The 25,639-nt window shown below is 34.4% G+C and overlaps 1 protein-coding gene across 5 annotated transcripts in view; it reads right to left on the reverse strand.

The window, feature by feature from the left end:
- Positions 1-25,639, reverse strand: part of DGKB (diacylglycerol kinase beta) — a 485,460-nt gene that overhangs the window by 211,613 nt on the left and 248,208 nt on the right. For all 5 annotated transcript variants that reach the window (XM_084897103.1, XM_084897105.1, XM_084897104.1 and 2 more), the window contains one exon: positions 9,566-9,630. In XM_084897103.1, coding sequence (XP_084753229.1) covers positions 9,566-9,630 — 65 coding nt within the window. The remainder of the gene's footprint in view (positions 1-9,565; positions 9,631-25,639) is intronic.

Consider the following 25,639-nt stretch of genomic DNA (forward strand, 5'->3'; position numbering starts at 1 on the left):
CGTGACTTAAAAGAATGAGCTTTGGTTCTGCTTTGATAGGAGGATGAAAATAGCAATTGTTACAGAGTAGACATACTTTGAAGATGAAAAATAAACACACACATCGTATGATAAAAACGACTTAATTGCTTGGAAGAGTCGTTCCTAAGTAAATAGAAGCTATTCTTATAACTGTATGTTGTGATGCCATTCCCTTTAAACTTGGTATTATTCATTGTTGAAACTCCTGTTGAAAATCCTCCCTTTGAAAAGTGGTGTCTATGTCCTGGGCATTTAAATCTGAGAGAGCTGCTGAGCACTTCAGTCACAAAAAGCACAGTGAATATGAAACCAGGCACTGCCACAACTAAATCAAAAAGAGGCCAAATACTTTCTGTTTTCTTGAGGTGCTCTCGTTTGAAGGACTCAGCCATCATGTCAGAAGCCTGGTAATCCTAGGCCACCACAGTGAGAAAGCCCAGGCCACACGGAGAAATCGCGTGCATGTGCTTGTGATGGTTATTTTTATGTGCCAACTAGAGTACTACAGGGTGCCCAGATTAACATTATTTCTGGTATGTCTTTGAGCGTGTTTTTGGATGATATCAGCATTTGTGGACTCAATAAAGTAGATGACCCTTTGCAATTTGAACCTAACTGGTTCAGTTTCTCTAATGAATCTTGACCAATACAGTGCTCCAAGGAAGGTCTCAACCAACAACCAGCATCAGACAACAGACATGAGAGTAGCCATGCCTCCAGCTGAGTCCATCCCTTAGCTGTCAAACCTCTCCCAATCACTGAGTCTTCCCAGTTGAAGGCCCACATGTGAGAAAGCAGTGACTAGCCATCCTGCTTTGCCTTGTTTGAATCACTGCCCATACAAGCTATGCACATAATAAAAAGGCTGTTCTATACTGCCACACTTTCAAGCAGTTTGCTGTGTAGTAAGTAATAGTATACAGAAGAGATTTTGATAAGTGGAATGGAGTGCTGTTATACCAAAAACTAGAAAATATGTGACGTTTGCTTTGGAACTGAAGGGACAGGAGAACACTGTTGGTGACGTTTTAGACAATATGTGGACAATGTTCCTGGAAAGGGGAGGAAATTGAACCCTTAATCCTTTTGATGGCTAAAGGTTTATAACTGGGACATCTTGGCAAATCTTAGCAAATTGTGATTTTTTTTTTTATAAGTGCTTACCAAATAAAATATATTAAAAAGGCCATAAAGTGCCTTAACAGTTTGGCTCAGTGAATAGAGGATTGGCTTGTAGACTAAAGGGTCCTAGTGTTGATTCCAGTCAAGGGCATGTACCTCAGTTGCAGGCACACCCCCAGTAGGTAGTGTGCAGGAGGCAGCTGATTGATGTTTCTCTCTCATCGATGTTTCGAACTTTCTATCCCTCTCCCTCTATCTATCTATCTATCTATCTATCTATCTATCTATCTAAACCTTAAGTGGCAAGGGAAAATTTCTGATAAATTATAATAAAATTTCACATAAATCAAGATTTTTGTAATTTCTAACTTTCCTCAGAATCTTAACCTAATAAGGAAATATTTCTTCATATTTTAGAGCTGGTTTATATTAGCATACATATAGAGAGGACGAGGGTTGCTTAAGTCAAATGTTCAATGTTGTGAAACACTGCACATGGAGAAACATAAAACATAAAATACAATCTTAAAAATGTTACCTATGAAAATACCACTTTTTCTCTTTAAAGAAAAATATTTGTGCTGAGACCGGTTTGGCTCAATGGATAGAGTGTCGGCTAGGGGACTGAAAGGTCCCGGGTTCGATTCCGGTCAAGGGCATGTACCTTGGTTGCGGGCATATCCCCAGTAGTGGGTGTGCAAGAGGCAGCTGATCAATGACTCTCTCTCATCGATGTTTCTAACTCTCTATTTCTCTCCCTTCCTCTCTGTACAAAAATCAATAAAATATATTTTTTTTAAAAAAGAAAAATATTTGTGAGGAAACCTGTTCTTAAAAAAAACCAAACAAAAAAAAAACCAAACAAACAAACAAACAAAAAAAATCAGGCCGAAACCGGTTTGGCTCAGTGGTAGAGCGTCCGTCTGTGGACTGAAAGGTCCTGGGTTCGATTCCGGTCAAGGGCATGTACCTTGGTTGTGGGCACATCCCCAGTAAGGGTGTGCAGGAGGCAACTGGTCGATGTTTCTCTCTCATCGACGTTTCTGGCTCTCTATCTCTCTCCCTTCCTCTCTGTAAAAAAAAATCAATAAAATACATATATATTTTTAAAAAATCAGCCATTCAATTTTAGAATTACCTATGTTCAGTAAGAAAAGAATGCTCAACATAGCTTTAAAAGAACACGTGTTCCAAAAGGAAAGGCATTAGCAACTAATGCGTAGGTGGAGCAAGAAACAATGGAGAGCATCTAATTAGTCCCCATTAGCCATGCCTGGGGATTGCTTCCAGGTAAAATTACCTTATAATGATGTGATTAACCCCTTTGGAAAAAACTCAAGGTAGGCTAAATTGGCACTTGATATGTCCCATAAAGAATAGGTATTAACAGGGTCCTCAAAATTATTCCCAGGGATAATTTCTACCAAGAATCAATTGATTTTATTCTAGAAGAACAAAAAACACGTTTATATATTACTGACAGTGTGAAGTCTAAAGCATCTGGCTATGATAAATTGGGTATTTAAACTTCATATCAAATTAACTACCTTATCTGGCACTAACTTTATCCAAAAAAAAAATATAACAACCAAAAGCTGATCAATTCCAAATTCTAGCCTATAGATTATCTCAGAACATCAAAAGGGGAAAACATGTTTGTCATTGACATTGATCAATGTCACAGACTCATTCCCCAAAGTCAGCTGTCCATTGTCTAATTAGTTTAGTGAATCCCTTCAGTCCTCAGAACACAACTGGCTCTTGTTATAGTGAGAGAGACTAATGCTGCTCAAGGGAGCGGCCTGACCACAAAGGAAACAAGAGCTTCAATGTTAACAGAAAATGCGGGTACATCAGGGAGAGGGCTTTGGGAAATAGCAGTTCTGACTGCTGGCTACGTGTATCTCTGGTTTTTTCCTTTACAATTGATTCTTTTATGAAATGGTTAAAAGTATATGAATTTATATGTAACATAATAGATATTATACATATGTGTTTGCTCTCAAATATTTCCTGGAAGTCTCCATGTAGGCATAGACCATGTAGTAAAAATAGCAGGGGTTTTTTGTTTGTTTTTTTTCCCTTTAAACTGTTTTTTTACAGTTTCTTACTCTTCTCCATGGTAAAATACTTTATCTCGAATTGTTCGGCTGTGATTCTATAGAAATCTCTGAATTAACTAATGTTACCTCATAAATTTTGCTTCTTAATTTGCTATTTTAGGAAGTGTGTGCGTGTGTGTGTGTGTGTGTGTGTGTATGTGTGTGTGTGTACCTGTGTGTATAAAGTCTTTGCATAAAACACAGGCAAATTCATGTAAAGCAAAAACACAAATCCTAGGAATAGAAAGGCAAAAGCGAGGAGGGAAATAGTATTGAGAAGATTTGCATAGAAATAGAATAATACTAATAAAATATAAGTAGCTTGCGAACAGAAACTAGAAATAAAAGTTTCTTCTTCAGCTAACTCAGAGAATACATAAGCAACCTTTACTTACCTTTACTTCAGCATACATCTTTAAGAGCTCAGTGGTCACCTTAACTTGGGAGCCCAGAAAATGTCCCTCACTCTGTACTGCTGCAACACAGCCTTTTCTTCTAGTTTATATTTTTCTACAGAACCTATTACTATCTAAGCTTACATTAATTTCTTCATATGCCTTGGGTTTCCAAAGATTCTATTCTAGCTAGATGCCCATTATATAAAAGGGGCTCTTATTAAATGTCTATAGAATAAATAGTCAACCTAATGAATAGCAGATAATCAATATTTTACCCAAACTTTAGGACCTTGATTAGAAGACAAATAAATCACTCAATAATAAATAATTTAGGAGATAAGCTTAGCAAATATATATTGAGTGTTAAGTATGCTTCATGTGCTATGTAGATAATAAAATCTCAGAAAGAGCCCCATTCCATGATCTCACATGGCCTGTTGTCAGAAAATCAAGAATCATTCACAGAATCAGTATAATTTTAAAGCACATCACACTTTCTAACTTCATGTATGCTATTTATTCCTTGGGTAATTTGGAAAGCATTGGTTCTTTTAAAAATCAGGGTTTATTAATATAATACTATAAAATGATCAGTCTCCTATATTAGTCAATATTACACATTTCGGAAGCAACACCCTCTGACATATCTGTTACCAAACCACTATGTTGATTGAGTTGCTTTGCCTTACTTAAATTCACACACATATTTGTTTTATAGTTGTGTAGTTTCTTTTTAAAAATGTATATATTTTTTATTGATTTCAGAGAGGAAAGGAGAGGAAGAGCAAAAAAAAACACACATAAATGATGAGAAAGAATCATTAATTGGCTGCCTCCTGCATGCCCTTTACTGGGGACCAAGCCCGCAACCCAGGCATGTGCCCTTAACTGGAATCAAACCCAGAACCCTTGAATCCTCAGGACAACACTCTATCTACTGAGCCAAACTGGCCAGGGTTAGCTGTGTACTTCTCAATAAAAAGAGGAAATTAGTACAGAAGGGAAATACATGCCTCTGAACCAGGGTGGGGGTGGGTGGCAGTGGGGCTAAGAAAATGAATTTTGTCTCATTCAGGGAGTTAGAGACCATCTCTGTTAAAATAAACAGTGTGGAATTAATGAAATCTAATCTTTGTGGAGTACTGCAGGCCATCAATGTTTACTGGCAAGTGTCATAAGAATTTGATAGAGGATTGAATAAAGAAGTGGTACATACATGCAATGGAATACTACTCAGGCATAAGAAAGGATGAAATACTGCCATTTGTGACAATATGGATGGACCTTAAGAATGTTATGCTAAGTGAAATAAATCAGGCAGAAAAAAGCTAAGAACCATATGATATCACTGGTATGTGGGATATAAAATTAAAACTCGTGAACACAAACAGCAATGTGGTAGCTGCCAGAGGGAAGTGGGTGGAGGGGGTAGATGAAGGGGGCCTAATGCATAGTGGCAGAAGATGATGTGATTTTGGGTGGTGGGCACACAGTACAATATACAGATCTTGTAACATAGACGTCCACACCTGAAACCTATATGATCCTATTAACCAATGACACCCCAATACATTTAATTAAAAAAAGAATTTGAACTGGTTCCTTGAAAACGAGCTATGACCACAATATTAAAACTTTTTTTGTTAGACCACCAATACTTTTTCTATAGCTTGTTCCATTTTGTGTATTACTTGTCAGTCTTTGTTAAGGTGGCATGCTATACTTATGAATTAAAAGTTTTGCATTTCCCCTAAAATATTATAAGCCTTTGTACTTATCATTTTAATGGATACATATTTTAATGGGTACATAATTGTTAATATCAATATTTATCAAAAGCAGGAATTAAATTGCTCTACCTAAATAGAACTAGGAGAGATGTAATGTATGTGAATTATAATAATATAAATGTAATGGTACATAGTAACAGTCAAATTATATAAATAATTTATAATACCAATATTATGTACTAAATGGCTTTAAATAGAAGCATAAATTCCTTAATGATTGTTTTGTTTTGAGTCTAAGAGAATGTAAACATTTATTTAAATTCAGTTTGATTGAAGAATATCTTAAAGTTTAGGAAGTGACACAGCATACTTCCTTTTAACAATACTGTAGATTTACATAGACATTTTTAAAAGAATACGATATAAACCTTTAGACCAGCACTCTCTTAAGCACCGGAAAAATCATTATCTTCTCCAGTTCTTTCCATTTCTGTCATAAGCAGCATAGGGAGCAGAACTATATATTTTGATAATTAATTTCCTTAAGATAATGTTAGAAACATCATGTTCTTTGAAATATAAATGAATTCCAAGGTGAGCATGCTAGAGGATAATATTAATGGCATATGATTTATTGTAACAAGAGATCTGATCTGAAACACCATTATTAGGAGTACTTAAAAAGGTCCATTTGCAAATTCCTGAAAATATGAGAGAGTGCTATGGCTGAATCTGTCTCAATGTTGAAATCTGAAAATCTGTCCTTGCAAGAAAGAAACTGCTCTGTACTATATCTGGCATGCCTTCATCATAGAGATTTAAAATTTTTTCATATCCAAAATATGCTGCATTGCACTTTAGGAATTACCTAATGCTTCTAATTCTAAGTGAAGACAAGCTACAAAAGTGTAGATCAAATGCATATGCCTAACTAATTTGGTAATATATGTAATTTTAGAGCTGATTGTAATTTTAAAATATTGTTAGCCAATAGCACACTGAGCACCTACTATTTACCTGGCATTCTTTGAACACACATCAGCACATGTGACCTACATTAATCTAGAAGGCATTTTCTATGATACTAGTGTTTCAAAAGAAATAGTCCCTTTAAATTATATAAGCAAGATGTGCCTGTATGTAAAATTTACAAATAAGTTGCAATAAGATGTAGTTTTACATTTTATAAGCACATCAAAGTGCACAAATATATAGTTGGAAATGACAGGTAACCACATATTGGGCAGTGGGAAATGTCATAAAGTAGTATTGCAATTGACAATAAAAAATTAAGTGGATACATGTGAATAATATGTTTCTATCATTAAGAAGAATGAAAATTACTATAGGGAACAAGATTCATTAGCCTCTGACATGAGGAAGGATCATAAATACTGGCATTCTTATATATTTGCTGTCAATTTTTTAGGTATCGCATAAATATATTGATATACCTCTCTGTACTTTTAATTTTTTATTTTTTATATTTTATTGATTTTCTACAGAGAGGAAGAGAGAGGGACAGAGAGCCAGAAACATCGATGAGAGAGAAACATCCATCAGCTGCTTCCTTCACATCCCCCACTGGAGATGTGCCCGCAACCAAGGCACATGTCCTTGACCGGAATCGAACTTGGGACCCTTCAGTCCGCAGGCCAATGCTCTATCCAGTGAGCCAAACCGGCTTTGGCTGTACTTTTAATTCTACTTTCTCCCTCCTCCCACCTCCATATTTCTCTGCTTTTGTCTCTCTATCTCTGCTGAATAAGTTTTATGCAAAAATGCCTTAAACATCATTAAACTTTTGTTCCCATGTGTATTCCTTAAAGCTGTTAATAGGCTATTAAATTGTGAAAACCCTGAAGATGTACACTGCATGCTGCATTTTCCAAACAGCACTTATTTTGCTTGAAATCTATTTTAATGTATGAATATTGACTCATGAACACTTTATAGGATGGCATCGGATAAGCAAAGGCAAGTCAATTTGATCATATTATTTTATATACATTAATAAATATGTTCATTTTGAGAATATTCAAAGTTAATTACTAAATGCTAAAATCTACTACATTTTCATCTATTTTATGAAATAAAATTAAACCTTATAAAACAAAAATGTTTTAGAAATGAATCTTATAGGTGTAAATGTGTAACTAGATTACTTTCTACTTAAATTTATAATATGTGTGGCACAAATTTAAACAGTACACAAAAACATAAAATAAAATCTCCATCTCCACCCAACTACTTTAAACGTTTCCTGTTAATCCTTCTAAAGACATTATGTAGAAATGCACACATATTGATATATACTTTTTACATTTTCTTAGAAACAAAACTTATAGCTATCTGAGCTAGGAGAGAAAAAGCAAACTATAACTCCATGATTGATTTATGATTTGTAATGTAAGAAAGAGCTCAAGGCAAAACATAAAATAGCTGTTAGAAAGTTGTTGCTTTTTTAAAAAATCCTTAAATCCTCACCCGAGCACATGCTTTTATTGATTTGAAGAGAGAGAGAGAGAGAGAGAGAGAGAGAGAGAGAGAGAGAGAGAGAGAGAGAGAGAGAAGGGAGAAAGAGAGAGAGAGAGAATGAGAAAATATTGATGTGAGAGCGAAACATCAATTGGCTGCCTTCCCCACACACCCTAACCATGAATGGAAGCCAAAGCCTAGGCCTGTGCCCTGACACAATGCTCTCACCAACTGAGCCCCAGCAGCCAGGGCAGAAATAAAGTTTCTATACATTTTGCTAAAACATTTAAATAGATAAAATTAATAAAAAATCAGAAAGGATCTCACTAATCATGAAACTAATTGCTATGATGGTTCTCATATACAGTAATACACTAAAGTCTAGAGATTAAAAAAAATCTAAACTAATTTTGACATCTTAACAATATTTTTATGAACCTACATGTAAGAAAATTATGTCAATATACTGGTTACATTATTAAAATAAATAGAAGGATTTCAGAGGCAGTTTTCTAATAAGTGGTCTGTAAAATTCATGACACAATATCAACCAAACCAAATACAGAGACCATAGAGTCCTTGGGCTCTGAACATTAACACATATGATTCTGATTATGAGTTTGTAACTTCATGAAATGAACAGTAGGAATAGGTATAACTGAAGCAAAAGATAATTCACTTCTGCTGCCCCATTTTTCCGGGAGCGTAGAGAGAGCCATTATTTCCTTCTAGAAATGGGAGGATGCAAAGCCAAAACTTTCCCTATATCCTTGAATGTCAGAAAAAGTGTCAATGTCTACATTCTGGAGAGGAAAATGTGACATGCTATATAGTGGCAACACTAATTTTGGTCATCAAAGCTTTTCTCTTTGATGAAAAAGTTTTTAAAGGCCTGGGGTTGTAGGAGGGAGTGGACTGGAATGGGTCGATGGGGGGAAATAGAGGACATAATTTCAACAATAAAGATTTAAAAAGGAATAAAGTACTTCGTTAGCATTGATATATCTCCGGTTCAATTTCCACTTAGTTGAGGCCAATATTGGTCACATAATATAAGGATTAGAGTCCCAACATGATATTTATGTAATATACAGTTACTCAGCATTATCAAATTAGAAGCCCATATTTTTCCTTTGGGTTTTGGGAGGATCAAATCTTCCTATTAGTGATGTAAAGACTTCAGTATATCTTAATAAAATATTATTTTCACCTTATGCTCAAAATCTTTCTTTTCAGCGTGTGGCAATGGACTATAGGTGAACATGTTGCCTTTTCCATTATAACCACATTAAAACCTAAGGGGAAAGTTTGAATTCCTTTACACATTGTCTTTATGCCTACACACCAAGCCTTATCCAGTTATTATATGTGAAATATTTTATACCATATGGGATCTATTTTATGACACAATTTATTAACAGCAACCATAACTACAATTTTATCATTTGTTTTTTTGTTTTTTTTTTTTTTTTTTTTAATATATTTTTTATTGATTTTATACAGAGAGGAAGGGAGAGAGATAGAGAGTTAGAAACATCGATGAGAAAGAGTCATCGATCAGCTGCCTCTAGCACACCCCCTACTGGGGATATGCCCGCAACCAAGGTACATGCCCTTGACCGGAATCGAACCTGGGACCCTTCAGTCCCCAAGCCGACGCTCTATCCACTGAGCCAAACCAGTCCCGGCAATTTTATCATTTGTATTATCTTACCTACTGTTGAATTTCTCTGGGTGTTTTTCTCTCATGATGTGGAATCTGTGTGCAATGGAGGCATCCTAAGGAGAGAAACAGAAAAGAAAAAAAAGGATATTTTAGTATCCTATTGTCCTTATGAAAATAAAGACAAAAAAGTTAATGAATAATATTTTGTTTTGAATTTTTTTGTTTGTTAATCCTCACTGAAGGATATTTTCCCATTGATATTTAGAGAAAGTGGAGGCGTAGGGGAGAGACACACAGAGAGAAATATCAATGTGACAGAGACACACGGTTTGGTTGCCTCCTATGTGCACCCGGTCCTTGACGGGAATCGAACCTAGGATTCTTAAGTCCATGGACCAATGCTCTATCCATTGAGCCAATCTGGCTAGGGTTTGAGTAACATTTTTCTAAATTAACTACTTCTTAACAATATCATTGCCAAGAAGATGTTGTGAATTAGAAAAATATGTAGTTCACATTTCTGTGCAAGACTGATTTATTTCACCATTTCACCATTGGTCACTTGTAATATTTACTTCTAGGAATTGATTTCTATTTCATTTATATATCCCCTTTAATAACTGGCTTTGGCTTCATGCTCAAAGTACGTGTAAAATAGAGCATGTGAACATAAATGTTAAAAATTAGTTGAAAATATTGTTATTCCAGAGCCAGAAGGATGGCCTAAGTGGAGAAATGATGAGGTAGAAAAGCTCTTAGTCCTTTGAAATTAATTATGGTATGAAGAGGCCTATCTAGTCAAGTTAAATATACTACATGACTTCAAAGTGTGCTAAGAATGTTTTCAATGTGTCTTTATTAGTTGTTTGTTCCACACGCAACTTTTTGACATATATATCTTATCTTGCTCAAGAAAAAACAACAGCCGGGGCCGGTTTGGCTCAGTGGTAGAGCGTCGGTCTGTGGACTGAAGGGTCCCGGGTTCGATTCCAGTCAAGGGCATGTACCTTGGTTGCGGGCACATCCCCGGTAGGAGGTGTGCAAGAGGCAACTGGTCGATGTTTCTCTCTCATCAACGTTTCTGGCTCTCTATCTCTCTTCTTTCCTCTCTTTAAAAAATCAATAAAATATATTAAAAAAAAAAGAAAAAGAAAAAACAACAAATAGAAATTTTTCTTTTTGGAGAATTGGTGACAAGTGTAACTAAGCTCTAAGACCCCAAATTTAAGAATTCTGAATTCTAATAAGAAGATGTTTCTTCCTTTTAGGAAATCCATTCAGAGTTTCTTTATTTTTAATTTTTTTTTTTTAAATCAAGAGTTTCTATGAGACAGAACCACACTGAGTGTGAGAGATTGGTGGATTACTGTGATTCAAGCTTTTCAAGTACAAACGATTCTTGCTGACTTTTAACAGTAATCCCTCTTATTCCAAAGGAGATATTTTCCCATTCTTCATACACATGATTAATCACTTCAATGAGAAACTAATATATTTACCAGTCATCTCAATAGAAACGGGGCTATTGTGATTAACTGTTAATTCCGTTTCATAGTGGAGATAAAAAAGAAAAAACCAAACACAGAGGAAATAAAGAAGTTATGTATTTGAGAGAACTCTGAAAACACTAATCAAGGACGAAAAGTCTAATGAATGAAGTGAAAAGGCTAATGTGCTTATTCATGCATAACAAAGCATGAGGCACAACAAGAGAGGGACCAATGCCCACTGCAGATGGGAGAGCATTGCTTTTCCCTGAAAGACAAGAGCTTGACAGAAATGTAATTTTTATGTACACTTTAGCCTCTGTAAGTTGTTGAGTAATTGAATTAATCCACAAGTGAAAAGAACACAAAGGTATGGATGAGTACAAATAAAAGTTACCAAAACAACCCTCTATTTTTTTGACATTCTAAGATACAACTTTGTTATGTATAGATGGTCAACTTCCTGGTTTGCTATAAAGCAGGGATATCAAGATAGTTCACTTTTCTCTGTCCAATAGTATGAAATTAGAGAAAAAATATTGGCTTGGCTATTTATGATATATTATGCAGCATTATCATTAATTAAAAATTTTTAAATCATTTATTTTGACTTTAACACTAATCTGTTCCAAAAATCAATTTAGAATACCTCATAATTAAAAGGATACATCCAGCAGAACAATAAAACAAAAGCAAAGGAATATGAATCAAGTACCAAGGATGAGTGATCAATATTGGTTTATCCATAGGGAGACTATCATTGAGTTTACTTCTGTTTGAATTATTTGTTTCTGCAAATTTAGAGAACGAACTCAGACTTTTAAAAATAGATTGTATAGTATAATTTGCTTTATAAGCATATATTTTTGCAACAACAAATCTCTCCTTTTTCAAAGGAAGATAAACAGGGATGGAGGGTGGGGTCGGGGAAAGAGTATCAAAAGAAGACCATTTAAGTAGACTGGACTATAACTGAGCAAACTCCTAAAAACAGACTACTAAATAGCCAAGATAAACTTAATGTTAGCTCTATCTCCAGCATACTTAGGCAATGGATCATGCAGTAAATAGAGGGAAAATGAAAGACTACTGAGGAACACTGGCATGCCTTTTCCTTGTACTGAATGGGTTCCACCACAAAAAGAGAGCTGGCATTGCTGACTCCAGGATTGATAATGAACAATGACAGCAGGTGTTCATTTGGATAAGAATTCAGACCAAATTCTCATGGGGGCCTGTCCCTTTGGCATAATCCCAGGAGGCTTGAAAGAGAACTGCCAAAAGCTATAAACTAACCCAGCAGCCATATTTTGGTTTCTCTAAAAAAAGAATAAGTAAGAAACTAGTGTTGTTGCTTTCTTTTGCTCATTCTGGCTCTATGTACTGCAATTTTTAGGAAACAAATTAAATTAGCATCTCTAATACACCCTAAAGGGAACGAACTATAAATTCAGAAAGAGTTCACTTTCAAGACTAATGACTTTGAGCAAACTGTGAGTCACAACTTTGTTATCTTTACAAGGGAATACTGGTACCACTTTACAGTATTCTAGTGAAGATATTTGGAGATTATTCTGTATGGCAAAATGAATAGTGTTCCTAATGTGATAGAAACTTTAGATCCTACTAAGAACCATATGAGAAAACATAATTAAGTAGGGAAATACATCTTTTAAAAAGATAGGACATGTTATTAAAAATATTCCAATACTTCCAAAATTTATGTATCAAGTCATATCTAATCCAAATACCAAAGGATTTGGCCAGGTACTTAAAGCAACTTGAATAAAAAATTATATTGATAAAAAAAACAACAAGATAAAAATGATATTGATTTTATCTAACAATATTAAACTTCTAAATAACCATCAAAATCTTTAAAAAGGGTAAAATAATTAAGGAAGGTGTCTCCAGCTCTACAAGATATGAAAATGTGTTATAAAACTAGAATAATTAAAATAATTTGGTACTGGTTCAGAGGTATAGAGATAGCAGTTTATTATAGTATAATTCCTTATGTCTTTTATCAAAGAGGGAAAGTAAATGACTTATAGCAATAGTATTTTCTGTGATCTATTTAGGTTTTCTGCCTGTACATAAATTAAGACAGTAATTTTCATTTATTAATCTGTACTGGACTCAAGCCCTCTATTTTAGTTGGCCAATCATGGGGCATATTAGATATTCTCACTCTTTTCACACATATGTAGGTAGCCTCATATGCCACACACACACACACACACACACACACACACACACACACACATACACACACACACGAAGCTAACCAAAGAAACTTTCCAACATTCTACCCGTCATCAAAAAACATGTTACTGTTTCCAAACATACCATCTCTTCAGTTATAACAGAAGTCCTTCCTCCATTTCTTGGAGGAAGGACTTCTGTTATAAAACAATTCCCTGAACCAGTGCTTGGGATCTTATCCCTTCTCAATCTCTTAGGAACCACAATTCATCAAGAATTTATATCCTTCTTCTTCTGTAGTCAATCCTCGCCCTCTCTATGGGCTCTTTTTCCCTGACATCGAAAATTGCTTAGGTATTAATAATGTAAAAATCCCTTAACCTGCTGTGCCTGCAAATTCTGGCACTTTCTATCTTTCATCCAGACTTCTTTAAGATCCTACCTAGAATGCCTAATTTCACTTCCTTTTCCTCACACACTACAGCGGGCCTTTCTACTTCACTACTTAAAATTATTGACTATGATTTCTAGCTCTGCCTCCATTACTATCACAATGCAGTATGTAGTGTAACTCATCACTCTATTATAAATTATATCCTTGACCTCGTGGCAATTTTTACCCAATTTCTTTTCCCTTCTTCCTTCTTTCCTTCATTCCTTTTCTACTTCCTCCCTCTTTCCCAATGTTCTCTCATCTTGACTTGAATCAAAACAATTCCTTGTTTTCCTCCTACTTTCCAGTTCAGTCTATCTCACTTTACTTGGCCAGCTAAGCCTCTTCTACCTTTCTCTTCAGTAAAAGTCCTTGAGATTCTGTTCTCATTCACTTTTTTTTCTAACTCCAAACAATGGAAAGAAAAGGCCTGTAATCATGTTAGAGAGATGATAATAGATTCTAAAAAAAAAAAATCATGGACATGGTTTAAACAGGGCATCATATTTGCATTTGGGAACAGTCACTTAGATACTGTATTGATGATTTCTTTGGTGGGCTCACTATTGAGGAAACATAAAATAACTGCTGAGGTAGACCAGTAGTAGTGTGTATTTATGGAGAAGAAGGTAGTTTTTCATGAAGTAGTTAACAGATAAACACTGGCCTTAATGATTGATTGGGTACTGATTGAGAGCTAAGAGGAAAGGAATGGATCAGAAATGACTTGCTGCTGTGTTAGTTTGGATAAGTGGACTGATATTGTGTTTCCTGCTGTGATAGAAAAATGAATAGGAAGTTCAGCAGAGATGACAAAGTCTTCTTTGGTCACAGTGAAACTTTTTGTCTAACTTGTTGTTGAAATTATAAAACCTAGTTTTAAAAAGTGCACTCAAAGATTAAATGGACACAACTGTTACCCACATTCAGATTTAAAAAAAATAGCACATTTGATGATCTCTTCAATACAGTCTCTATAATGAGAAGCTGAGTGTTAGTCCTTTAACATTGCCTATGGAGCCTTGACTTTGACTCAAAGATTATTTATGAAAAATATACACAGCCTGATTGGCATGGCTCAATGGTTGAGCTTCAATCTATGAACTAGGAGGTCATGGCATATGCTGTACAATTAAGATATGTGTCACCTCAAAAAGTAACATATCAAGAAACTGTAAGTCATTTTGATATTTCACATTCAATAGTAAGAAAAGTCATAATAACATTACATATTTATGATACCTTGAAATAAAATAACTAAACTTGAAGAGTTGAAATAATAAAAATATTTTAAATATACTGTTTGTATGTTGCAATGAATAATAATAACCGCAGACAAATTCTGCAAAAGGTAAAACTATTCAGTTATATACTAGTAGACTTAACTATTGTTAATGCATCTATTTTGAATGTTAATCAATGCACTCTTATAGAGACATATTTGCCTGTGTTGCTATTTCTGATAAAATAGTTTTATATAAATGTTTTTAGCAAAATGGTTCTATGAGTAGGAAAATATAAATTTTCAATTATGTTTACTTAAAAAAATTATGGGTCAAAAATGGAGTTTCATGTTTCCATTACTATTTGAAGCCTTAAAAGAAGAGACAGTAACTCTTGTTAATCCAAGGGTTTGAATAGTATAATGTCTTCTAGGATTTAGCACTTACCATAAAAAAAATTCTCCCATATAAAATTATTACTATTCACTCTAAGAAGAGAAAAAATAATCATCACATAAATACATGTCATGGCTATGTACACATCAGAGCAATTAAAGGAACTGTCATCTTAATCTGCCAAATCCAATGTAAGACCTATTATCGGTACATAGCTGGTCAAAAATTCTATACTAGTTTGGCACCAACAGATTGGTTTCAAGCTTTTAAGGGCTTTGAAGATTTAAAATGTAAGAAAATGTTCTTCAAATAAAATTATGAAGTCCCTTTGCTTAGAGCAGCTGTATAACTAAAGTGTGTTATCTTATGAAAGTTTTCCTTTAAAAAGTATATTTTTCTAATACATTAATGTAGAATTTTAGCTCATTTACCATTTTATAGATTAACTAGAGGCCCGATGCACGAATTAATGCATTGGTGGGGTCCCTAGGCCTGGCTGGAGATCAGGGCCGATTGGGGCTGTCTCACCAGTCCTAGTTGGGGCCAATGGGGCCAGCCAGCCAAGAAGGGACTGTAGAAGGGCTCCAGGGTGTGTCCGGCTCATCTTTCCCATCCTAATCAGCCAGACCATAGCAGCAAACTAACCTACCAATCAGAGTGTCTTTTCTCTGGTGGTCAGTGCACATCATAGCAATTGGTCAAGCAGTTGACCATAGGTTGACAGATCAGACACTTAACATATTAGGCTTTTATATATAAAGATGTAATATTTTCATTTATTTAGAGTTTTATAAAATGACCAAATTTTATTTATTTATTTTAAATATGTTTTTTATTGATTTCAGAGAGAAAGGGAGAAGGAGAGAGAGATAGAAACATGAATGAATGATAATAGGGAGTCACTGATCAGCTGCCTCTTGCACGGCCACAACCAAAACATAACTGAGAATTGAACCATGACCTCCTGGTTCAAAAGTTAATGCTCAACCACTGAGCAATCCTGGCTGGGCTAAAATGACCAAATTTTAGATGTCTAACTCCAATGTATCAACAGTTTGAGATGATCTATATTTAATACTTTTAATGGATTTTTTGTTTTGTTTTGAGGAGCCTACTACACAAAAAATATATTTTTTAAAGTACTTAGTTTTACAAATCCAAGAGTATAAATTTAATCTAAACTTTAGTTCATATCTCTTTTCAAATAAGTGACATTTATTAAAAATGGTTTTCACTTACGAACTGGGAGCACCATAAATTATTCTCACAAACAAAATATTATGTACACCTTGGATTGAAATGTTTTGCTAGGCAAAACATCACTGACTGTCTGACATCAAATATGCAAAGTGAATAAAAGGATGAAAGCGCCCATGATATTCAAAATTACACATTTGTAAAGTACTACTTTGCTTCCATGGTTTAGTTAAATCATTTTATGTATGCCAAATTATATGCCACTCTTTTGGTCTCATGTGAAATGAAAATACAGACACTAAGTCACTATGTAGTGCTACCAGTGTTTGCAAGCCTAGTGGATGTGGGTGATATGGCTTCATGACAAAGTTATCCTACTGGTTAAAAAAGAGAGAGAGAGAGCTCTTAAGAAAGGCAAAGGTATGAAGAGATCCTTTAAGTCAGATTTTAAAGTATTACTGATTTCTATCACAATCAAATTTTTTATTTTTGTCATTTAAATGAAAATACAATATATATCTATATCTATCTTTCTACATCCATCTATCTCTATCTCTATATCTCTATCTCTATATCTATCTATCTATCTATCTATCTATCTATCTATCTAATATCTTAGGTTGATGCATGAGTCTTTAAAAGTAGTTGTCACTAAGTAGTGACACCATACAATCAGAGACAAATTCTTTCTGATACACACAATGGAAAAGAATTTAATAAGCGAATACCTAAGAATCTATACCTTTACACAAAGAGAACTATAATAATGGTCAACAAATGGCTTTTAAAAACTGCACTATTTGTCACTAAATACACTGCCATTATAATAAGAAACCTTTTGTGTTTTAAAAGGGTATGTTTCTCTCAGTAAAATATTTATGCTTTTAGAAATTACCAGACTATATAGCTCATGCACAACAATTTCACTGTTATTGCATAAAATTGTAAATTATTTCCTTTAAATTATTAATGCAATAGAAAATAAAGAATTTTTTTCAGGCTTAAGTGGTTTGAAAGGACAGGAAAATAGATGAAACAAAACCAAGATGACAATTTCAGCATTTAAAATCTACACTTGATAATTCAAACAAATGTTATGACATTTAAGATAATGAAACCCATCATTTATTCTACTATCTGGTATGAGTTTTATTTCACATATAAGGAGTCAGAACAGATGTCCAAATATTACAATGCCAAAAGAAAGTTAGGGCATATCTTGATTAATACCCTAGGAGCAGCCTGAAGTGTCTCTTTAAAGCTGGCATACAGTACCTTAAAACAACTATTCAAAATCTGTTCAAGGAAATAAAGCATTCCCAAGACAAAAGAAAACAATAAAGCTCAGTTTAACCCTTTTAGCAATGTAAGTTGCATATTATTGACAGACCATTCATTGCAATCAGCAGACGATTAATTGCAAATTTGTTGCTAAATTGACAAAAAGATAAAAAAGGCAAGCTTCAGGCTACTGTTAAAGAGGAAAAACTTATGTTGAAAATGATTGGAGTCTTTTTGTAGTGAATTAATGTTAATCAATATGCTTGTTGACTACACATTGGAATAATGACTTCCTTAAATAGCAGAGGCCCCCATTATTGTAGACATTCAAATTAATATTTAACCTACTGACTTGCACTTTAAAAATTTATCCAGGCAAAATTTCCCCCTTAACCTTTAAGAAATAAATAGTCCATGTTTTATCAAACACGAGTATGAGATTTGGTTTTCAATTTCAAATGTAGATTGCAGAATAATGTCCATATGGTCAAACTTATAGTCACTGCCTGAAGCAATTTGCTCTTGGAGTTTTAAAGATAAACCTCAGTGACATATTAAAAATATGAAAGGTGATAAGACAATAAGATGGATGAGAATTGGTTTCTTAATTACAAGTGGTTATTTCTTTGCAAACATAGCGACTTTTCAGGTTCTATTACTCTGATCAGAGCAATTTGAGCAAAAAAAATAATAAATGACTATTTTTTTTAATCAAACTAGCTTTCAAAGTCATTTTTAAAAAAATATTGTTTATTGATTTTAAAAAGGGAGAGAGAGAGAGAGAGAGAAACATCAATGATGAGAAAGAATAATTGATCAGCTGTGTTCTGCATGCCCTACATTGGAGATCGAGTCCATAACCCAGGTATGTGCCCTGACCAGGAATCGAACTGTGACCTCTGGGTTCACAGGTGGTCACTTAACCACTGAATCATGCCAGCCGGGCTTCAGTCATTTCTTAAATAAATATTTATTGAGCACCTACTTTGTGCAAACATTGTGCTCGCTTCCAAGCTGACAAAATTAAATCCTAGTTCTGCGCTTAGGAAATTCATAATATTTATAAATCTCTTCTGCCCTGCCTTATTTTCTTTGAAGCTTACAGGGGAGTCATCAGTGGTAAAGAATTAGGAACCATACTATGAAGTTCTTGAAAACAGCAGACGCAATATATTTGCAGAAAACAGAAGAGATTATCCTCCAGATATTATAGTAACTTAATTACTACTTAAATTATGTTTGTAATTATGCTGTCACATTTTTTGGTAAGATATAAAAAAAATCAGTATACCTAATAAGAATGCATCTTTTAAAAAGTTGTCAGGGTACTTCAAGGTGTAGATGTATAAGGTGGGAGAATGGTAAGAAGAGTGAGCATGTTTAGTTTTCAGCGCAAGCCCTCCATACTGACACTGCATTATATGTGTGGGAAAAGGACACCAAATTCTGCACTCCATTCTTCACAGCACAGTGAACATCTTCCATGGTCAAATCTAAACTCCTGGGTTCCTCAAACAGGGCAGGTAAATGAACGTGTCATAGTCCTCAATTCACATCCAGTCAAATGATCTAGCAGGTGCTAGTAGGCAAGAACTGAAACTTGGCTGGATCACTTGGAAGAACAGTAACTTACAGTAACTGAAGACTGGATATTGCTTTACATATAGCTGAGCAAACTGAGATACAACAATATTAGGTGGGTTGTACAATACTGCAAAACCAAAGTATGGTTTCAGCTTATATTCAAATCCAGTTCAATTGCCTCTCTCTGCTCCAGGAGATGGCTTGGTATTTTATATATACAATATCACCAACACGGAAATAAATGCCACCAATCATCCGGTGCTACTTAAGTAGATATCCTAATACTACTACAACTCAAAATAAGAGTTTTGTTGTGCATTTAAATCTATAACAATAAAAGAGTAATATGCTAATTAGACTGGATGTCCTTCTGGATGTCCTTCCATTATTCTGGATAAAGCCAGGGCTACAAGGGAAAGTGCCAGAGGGAAGCAGGTGATGGTAGGCCTCTCGTTTATTAATAAAATCATACATTTAATATGTCTGTACTTAGTTTAGATTTTTATGTCCCACTTGCATGGATTACATTCTTAAACTTTTAAAATATTTGAGGTAGTGATCATGATTTATTCTCTCTGAATGGTTTAAATCCAGTTTAGGACTATGCCCCATTTCAAAAGGTACGTAATTTATATCCCCTCCTCCTTAATTTGTTAAAAATATCTTTTAAAGCAAATAAACATTGCCTTAGGGAAGCAAATTTGCCTCCTTACATATTCTCCTTAATCACTTTTGTTAAAGATGCTTACCTTGCTTAATTTAAATCTCATTAAAATATATTCACAAACTTAAATGCTCCATTTTCAAAAATTGCTCCCCTAAGGATACATTATAAGCAACTTAATTAACACACAGTATTATAAACTCATAGCAATACAACTTTAAAAGAAACAGCATAAATAATAAGCCATGTAGTTTAAAAAAAAAAGAAAGAAATTTTTTAGGATATTCCAGCACACTAATTCAGACTTAAATAACTTGTCTAAATGTTTGACCAGGAATAAGTCTTTCAAATGAAAATATAGGCATCCTTCTTATTTTAAGGTAAATCATATAAATATAGGTCTATAGAAAGTATTCTAAGAAAATCACCAATTTTGTTGCTCTTTTTGCTTAAAATGTGTACTATTCTGTCAGTGAGACTTAGAATTTATTCATAAGCACTTGTCAGCTTTATGCCAGAAAGTACAAATAGGACTCAACTAATTCAGACTATACAATGAGAAAATATTAAGACAGTATGAAAACTTCAGAACTGCTAATTACTTCACACAGTAATATGTTACCTTACTTACCTTAAATTTACTAGTTGTTCCCATGTGGTAAATAAATAATAAATAATAATTCCTAAGAAAAGGGAGGGCTCACTTAAGAATGGAGCTAGAAGAGGAAGAAAAGACGTTGTGCTTAAACACGGGATAAAGGTTTTAATTTGATCTGATTGACACTGGAGTACTCATCCCAGGTTCTTGAACAGAGGAAGGAAAATGGAATTTCTTAGTTAGGCCTCATTGTAAAAAAGCTTACATTATTAATAAATAAATAGAAAAGCTTTAACGCGGATTTCAGAAATGGTAACACGTAGCAAATAATGCCTCAATATATTTATGCTTAAACTTATGTGCTGTTTTATTACTGTTTGTTGTTTTTTTTTTTAGCAGAATTATAACTTACTTTATTCTGGGATGGTCTATAGAAGTTGTTTGAGGCAGAGACTTATTAGTTTTTATTTCATTGAAAAATATATATGGTTTCATTTTTCATTATGTTTTGCACATTTGAAAGAAGGTTTGAAGCTACCATAATCTAATAGCAATTATTATTATTTTTTTTACTATCAGTATCACTTCCAAAGGACCCATTTTGGTGTGACTCTTCTATCTTGTGATTCAAGTCTTTTTGAAAACCAACAATGAAAATGAGGGCATCCCCGAATTAGGGATAGACAAACATAATCATCAAATGATAGATTTAGACTCTTATAGATCATCTTGTTTGACAAGTCCTTCTACAAGCAAGCAAATGAGAGAAACACTGGATAAGAAATGATTTCTAAGAAGTTAATGAGCTGGGGCAGATCTGTATCTCTTAATTCTTGATGTATGCCCTTTACACCACGTAATATAACTTTAATACCAAGCAATAAAGAAATGCCTCTGAAAAGTGAATGGCAGCAGTTGGCCTAGTGCAGTGAGATATAGGATAGAATAATTATATATTTTTCCACATACTCAAAAGAAAAAGCTTAAAAACAGTCAGAACCATGGCTCACCCAATAATTTTCTCTCTGGCGGTGACAATGAGAAGAACACAATTTCTTCTCCCAAAGTTAACCTCAAAGGTTAGAAAGTTGAATCAAGATTATAATTCAACAGTTTACCCTTGTGAAGGTATTATTCATAAATTTGTTGTGGATTTTTAATATTTAATGCATCTGTCTGTTCTCTAATTGTATGTGCTCCATAAAAATATTCCTAAGTATTCCTGACTTTTTATTTGCTGTAAATCAATATAAAATTTCTAGGAATCAAACCTTATTCTTGTTTTTAATTTAACTAACATCTTTGCCCTTCATAATTTTATTGGCCTAGATAATTTAAGCTTCATTTTTTAAATAAACATGTTTGTAAAGCCCTAGCCAGTTTGGCTCAATGGACAGAGTGTTGGCCTGCGGACTGAAGGATCCAAGGTTTGATTCTGGTCAAGGGCATGTACCTTAATTGCAGGTTCCTCCCTGGTCAGGGTTCATGCAGAAAGCAACTAAGTGATGTGTTTCTCTTACATCGATATTGCTCTGTCTTTCTCTCTTTCTTCCACTCTCCCTAAAAATCAATGAAAACATATCCTCGGGTGAGGATTAAAAAAAAAATGTTCAAAAAATTTTCATATTTTTATTGACCAATCTTTCAGGTGAAATAATTTTATCTTTCTCTGCACTTAAAAAGTGCTAATTTTTCTATTAATTAATTTATCATTAAATCTATAATATATGTTTGGTACTGAAGTCAGGATGTGGGATAAAATAATGGACATTATTAAAAGTTCCTTGCTTTTCTATTGATATCAAAACCTTCCTAAACTGAAATAATAAAAAATATAAGTAGTAACTCTACTGGCATTTGTAATGCATTTTACACTTTGTAAAATCTCACTTCTACCCTTTTAGTTTCACTATCATTATTACCAATAATAAAAGTAAAGTGCAAATGATATATACTACTCCAAAATGTAAGCTACCTGGTAATACTGTAAGCATGGTGACTGGAAGAGTTGTTTTGGGGACTATATTGTTCCATCATGTTACTTGGAAGATATAAATGGTACCTCATGTACTCATGATACCATTATACATTTTTCATAAATACCTAGGTAAAATGTTGAAAAGTATCACTATATCTTCTAGCTGCTCATAAAAAAAAAAAAATGAGAGACGGGGAGAAATAAGGAAGGAATTTAAGTTTTCAAGCAAAACTTAGAGAAAATATTAATGATCCAGGATTTGATGTGCTTGAAAATAAAACAATTTCTCATCCTCAGTCCAACCTATCAAAATTCTCAAGAACTTACTTCAGGGAGAAGATAAAATCCAGGCGCGAGGTTGTAACTAAGATTCTTTATTAAAAACTAAAAAGTACTTAATATCCCACCTAGTAGGGCTTCTAAGGCTTTTAAGTATATGTTTTACAAACTCTTTCAGTTAATAGAGTATTTAACAATCTTAAGGACATTCCCATATCAGCTTTTAAGGCAACCCAAGTTAGAGAAAAGTCTATCTAAAAAGATATATAGGGATGGCTTTTGTCCAATTAAGTGGACTTGTTATTTGGCATATAGCAAGCACACAGCATTTTCTAAGGGAACTCTTCTAGTTGGGCTGAAAGGAACAGAAACAATTCAAAATGAAAAGACGTTGTTGAAGCCCCAGCCTTCTGTGGGAAGGTAGGAGGCTGAGAAAAGTGCTTAACAGAAAGCATGCACCACCTTTCTTTTCCTAGAAAGTAAATAGGGACTCAGAGAGCAGAACTAAGAACTCAGAGAATCATCTCCAGATAGAGGAACCGGCTATTTCTAGACAAGAAACTGGCAATATGTGCTCTGCTGGATTTCAGCATTGCTATGAAGCACTGACTGCTTTGTATTTTGGATTTATCAGCTTTTTGAAAGGGAGTGTCTATTGCTATTATCCTTTGCCATTTTATGTTTGGTGGGTACGTGGGAGGTAGATGACTTGTCTCTTTAGTTTTCAGGTCTCTATCTCAAGATGAATCATACTCAAGGAGCTGTACCTGAGGAAGTACACTTACAAACCTCATCTGCTAGGTATACCTGGACCTGACTGAAATAAGGCTCTGGACTTTGAGCTGATGCCATAATGGGATAAGACTGTTGAGACTCTTGAGAGAGTGTGAAGATATTTTGCATATGGGATGGCCATAAATCTGGGAGAGGAGCAAGAGGTTGGATGTTGCAGGTTGTCTCAAAGGTGACTGTCATTAAGACTATCCTTATCTGATTATGCATGGCATACCCCAGGGGAAGACAGTGTGTTTCAATCTCCTTGAATCTAAAAGACTGCCATGAAAATGACATTCGAGGCCTGGAAAACTCCACCTGGGTCTCTTGGAAAGCTTGCCTTTGAAATGTTTGCTTTGGGGGGCACCCAGCCTCCATGTAAGAAACCCAACTAACTTGAGACCTTCATGCTGTGAGAATAGAGAGAGCTTCTTTCCCATCCTGGAGAGCAAGAAATAAAAATAAAAAAGACAAGCAGAACTAAGGTACCAGGCATGTGGGTGAAGAAACTATTTTGGAATGAGATCCTTCAGGCCCAGCTGCCAGAGCTAATGTCACTGAATCAGAGATAAATCACCCACTGATCACTTTCCAAATTCCTGCCCTTCAAAACCGTGAGCAAAATAAAAACGGCTGTTTTAAGTCATTACATGTTGAAGTACTTTGTTATACAGCAATAGATAACTCTTTTTTATGAACAATATAGATTTATTGATTGATTTTAGAGAGAAAGGAGGGAAGAGAAAAAGAAACACTCATTTGTTGTTCTACTTATTTCTGCATTCATTGGCTGGTTTGTGTAGGTGCCCGAACCAATTGAGCTATCTGGACAGGGCCAATAGATAACTCGTAAGTAAGCCAAACACACCTATACTTTTATTTCAGTATTCATTTTTAATTTTCAAATACTTTTGATAATGGTTATTTTTCTGGTACTAAAATGTAATTTATAAAAAAAAAAATGGGGCCTTAAATAGAGTTGACAGAACTATAAGGGTCACAAATTTTGATATTAACTTGACAAATTAGATTTCGGTTATTTGGGTTTTATAATTCCAGTTAAAATGTCCCAACACAGTGAATTCCAACAGCAAAATCCCTCCTGCCATTTGCACTAACCACTCAATACTCAGCACAGTTCCTACCATCTTTGAAAAACTTCACGCAGTATTCCGACTCTCAGAATTCCTTTCTCCTTCACCCAAGAGTACAACCCTCAGCTTGAACTCTTTCCCGTCTTCCCTTCAAGAACTATTTTACTTTTAAAAAAACATTTGAAAAGCCTCGCTCTGCCCTTCTTTGACTTTTTACTTTGACTCCAGTAATTATGTTTTTGTCTTTTTCCCCTCTTGTGATTATGCCTCTCCAGGATCTAGTTTATGTAAGTGACTATATAAGGTGGGACAAAGGGAGGTCTACAATTGTTATATAGAAAATAATATAATAATTAATAAATAATAATACAAGAATAAACTGTTTTATGTACTCACAACTGTAAACCTAATTTTACCCACTCTGTGTGTAGTTGTGAGTCCTTGCTTTAGAAACATCTGTGTGTCTGTACCTCTACCTTTTTTATTACTCAATTTCTCAAAAAACAAAACTTATGTACTTCAACATCTGTATAAGATCTATTGTTGAGGCTACCTAATATTAATTGTTCTTATAAAGCAAGATGTTTGGTAAGACAAACTTCTTAAAATTCTTTCTCAAAATTCACTCCATATTTGTGTGACTATCTTCTCCAGTAACTGATCAACCCTTATTTATTATGCTGTACTGGAAAGGAGATTGTGGTGTGTTTTTTGTTTGTTTTGTTGTTGTTGTTGTTTTTAATATATTTTATTGATTTTTTTACAGAGAGAAAGGTAGAGTGATAGAGAGTTAGAAACTTTGATGAGGAAGAAACGTTGATCAGCTGCCTCCTGCACACCTTCTATTGAGGATGTGCCCACAAGCAAGGTACATGCCCTTGACCGGAATCCAACCCAGGACTCTTCAGGCCGCAGGCCGATGTTCTATC

Source organism: Pipistrellus hanaki (genome assembly GCF_964339955.1).
Source record: "Pipistrellus hanaki genome assembly, chromosome: 10".
Lineage (NCBI taxonomy): Eukaryota > Metazoa > Chordata > Mammalia > Chiroptera > Vespertilionidae > Pipistrellus > Pipistrellus hanaki.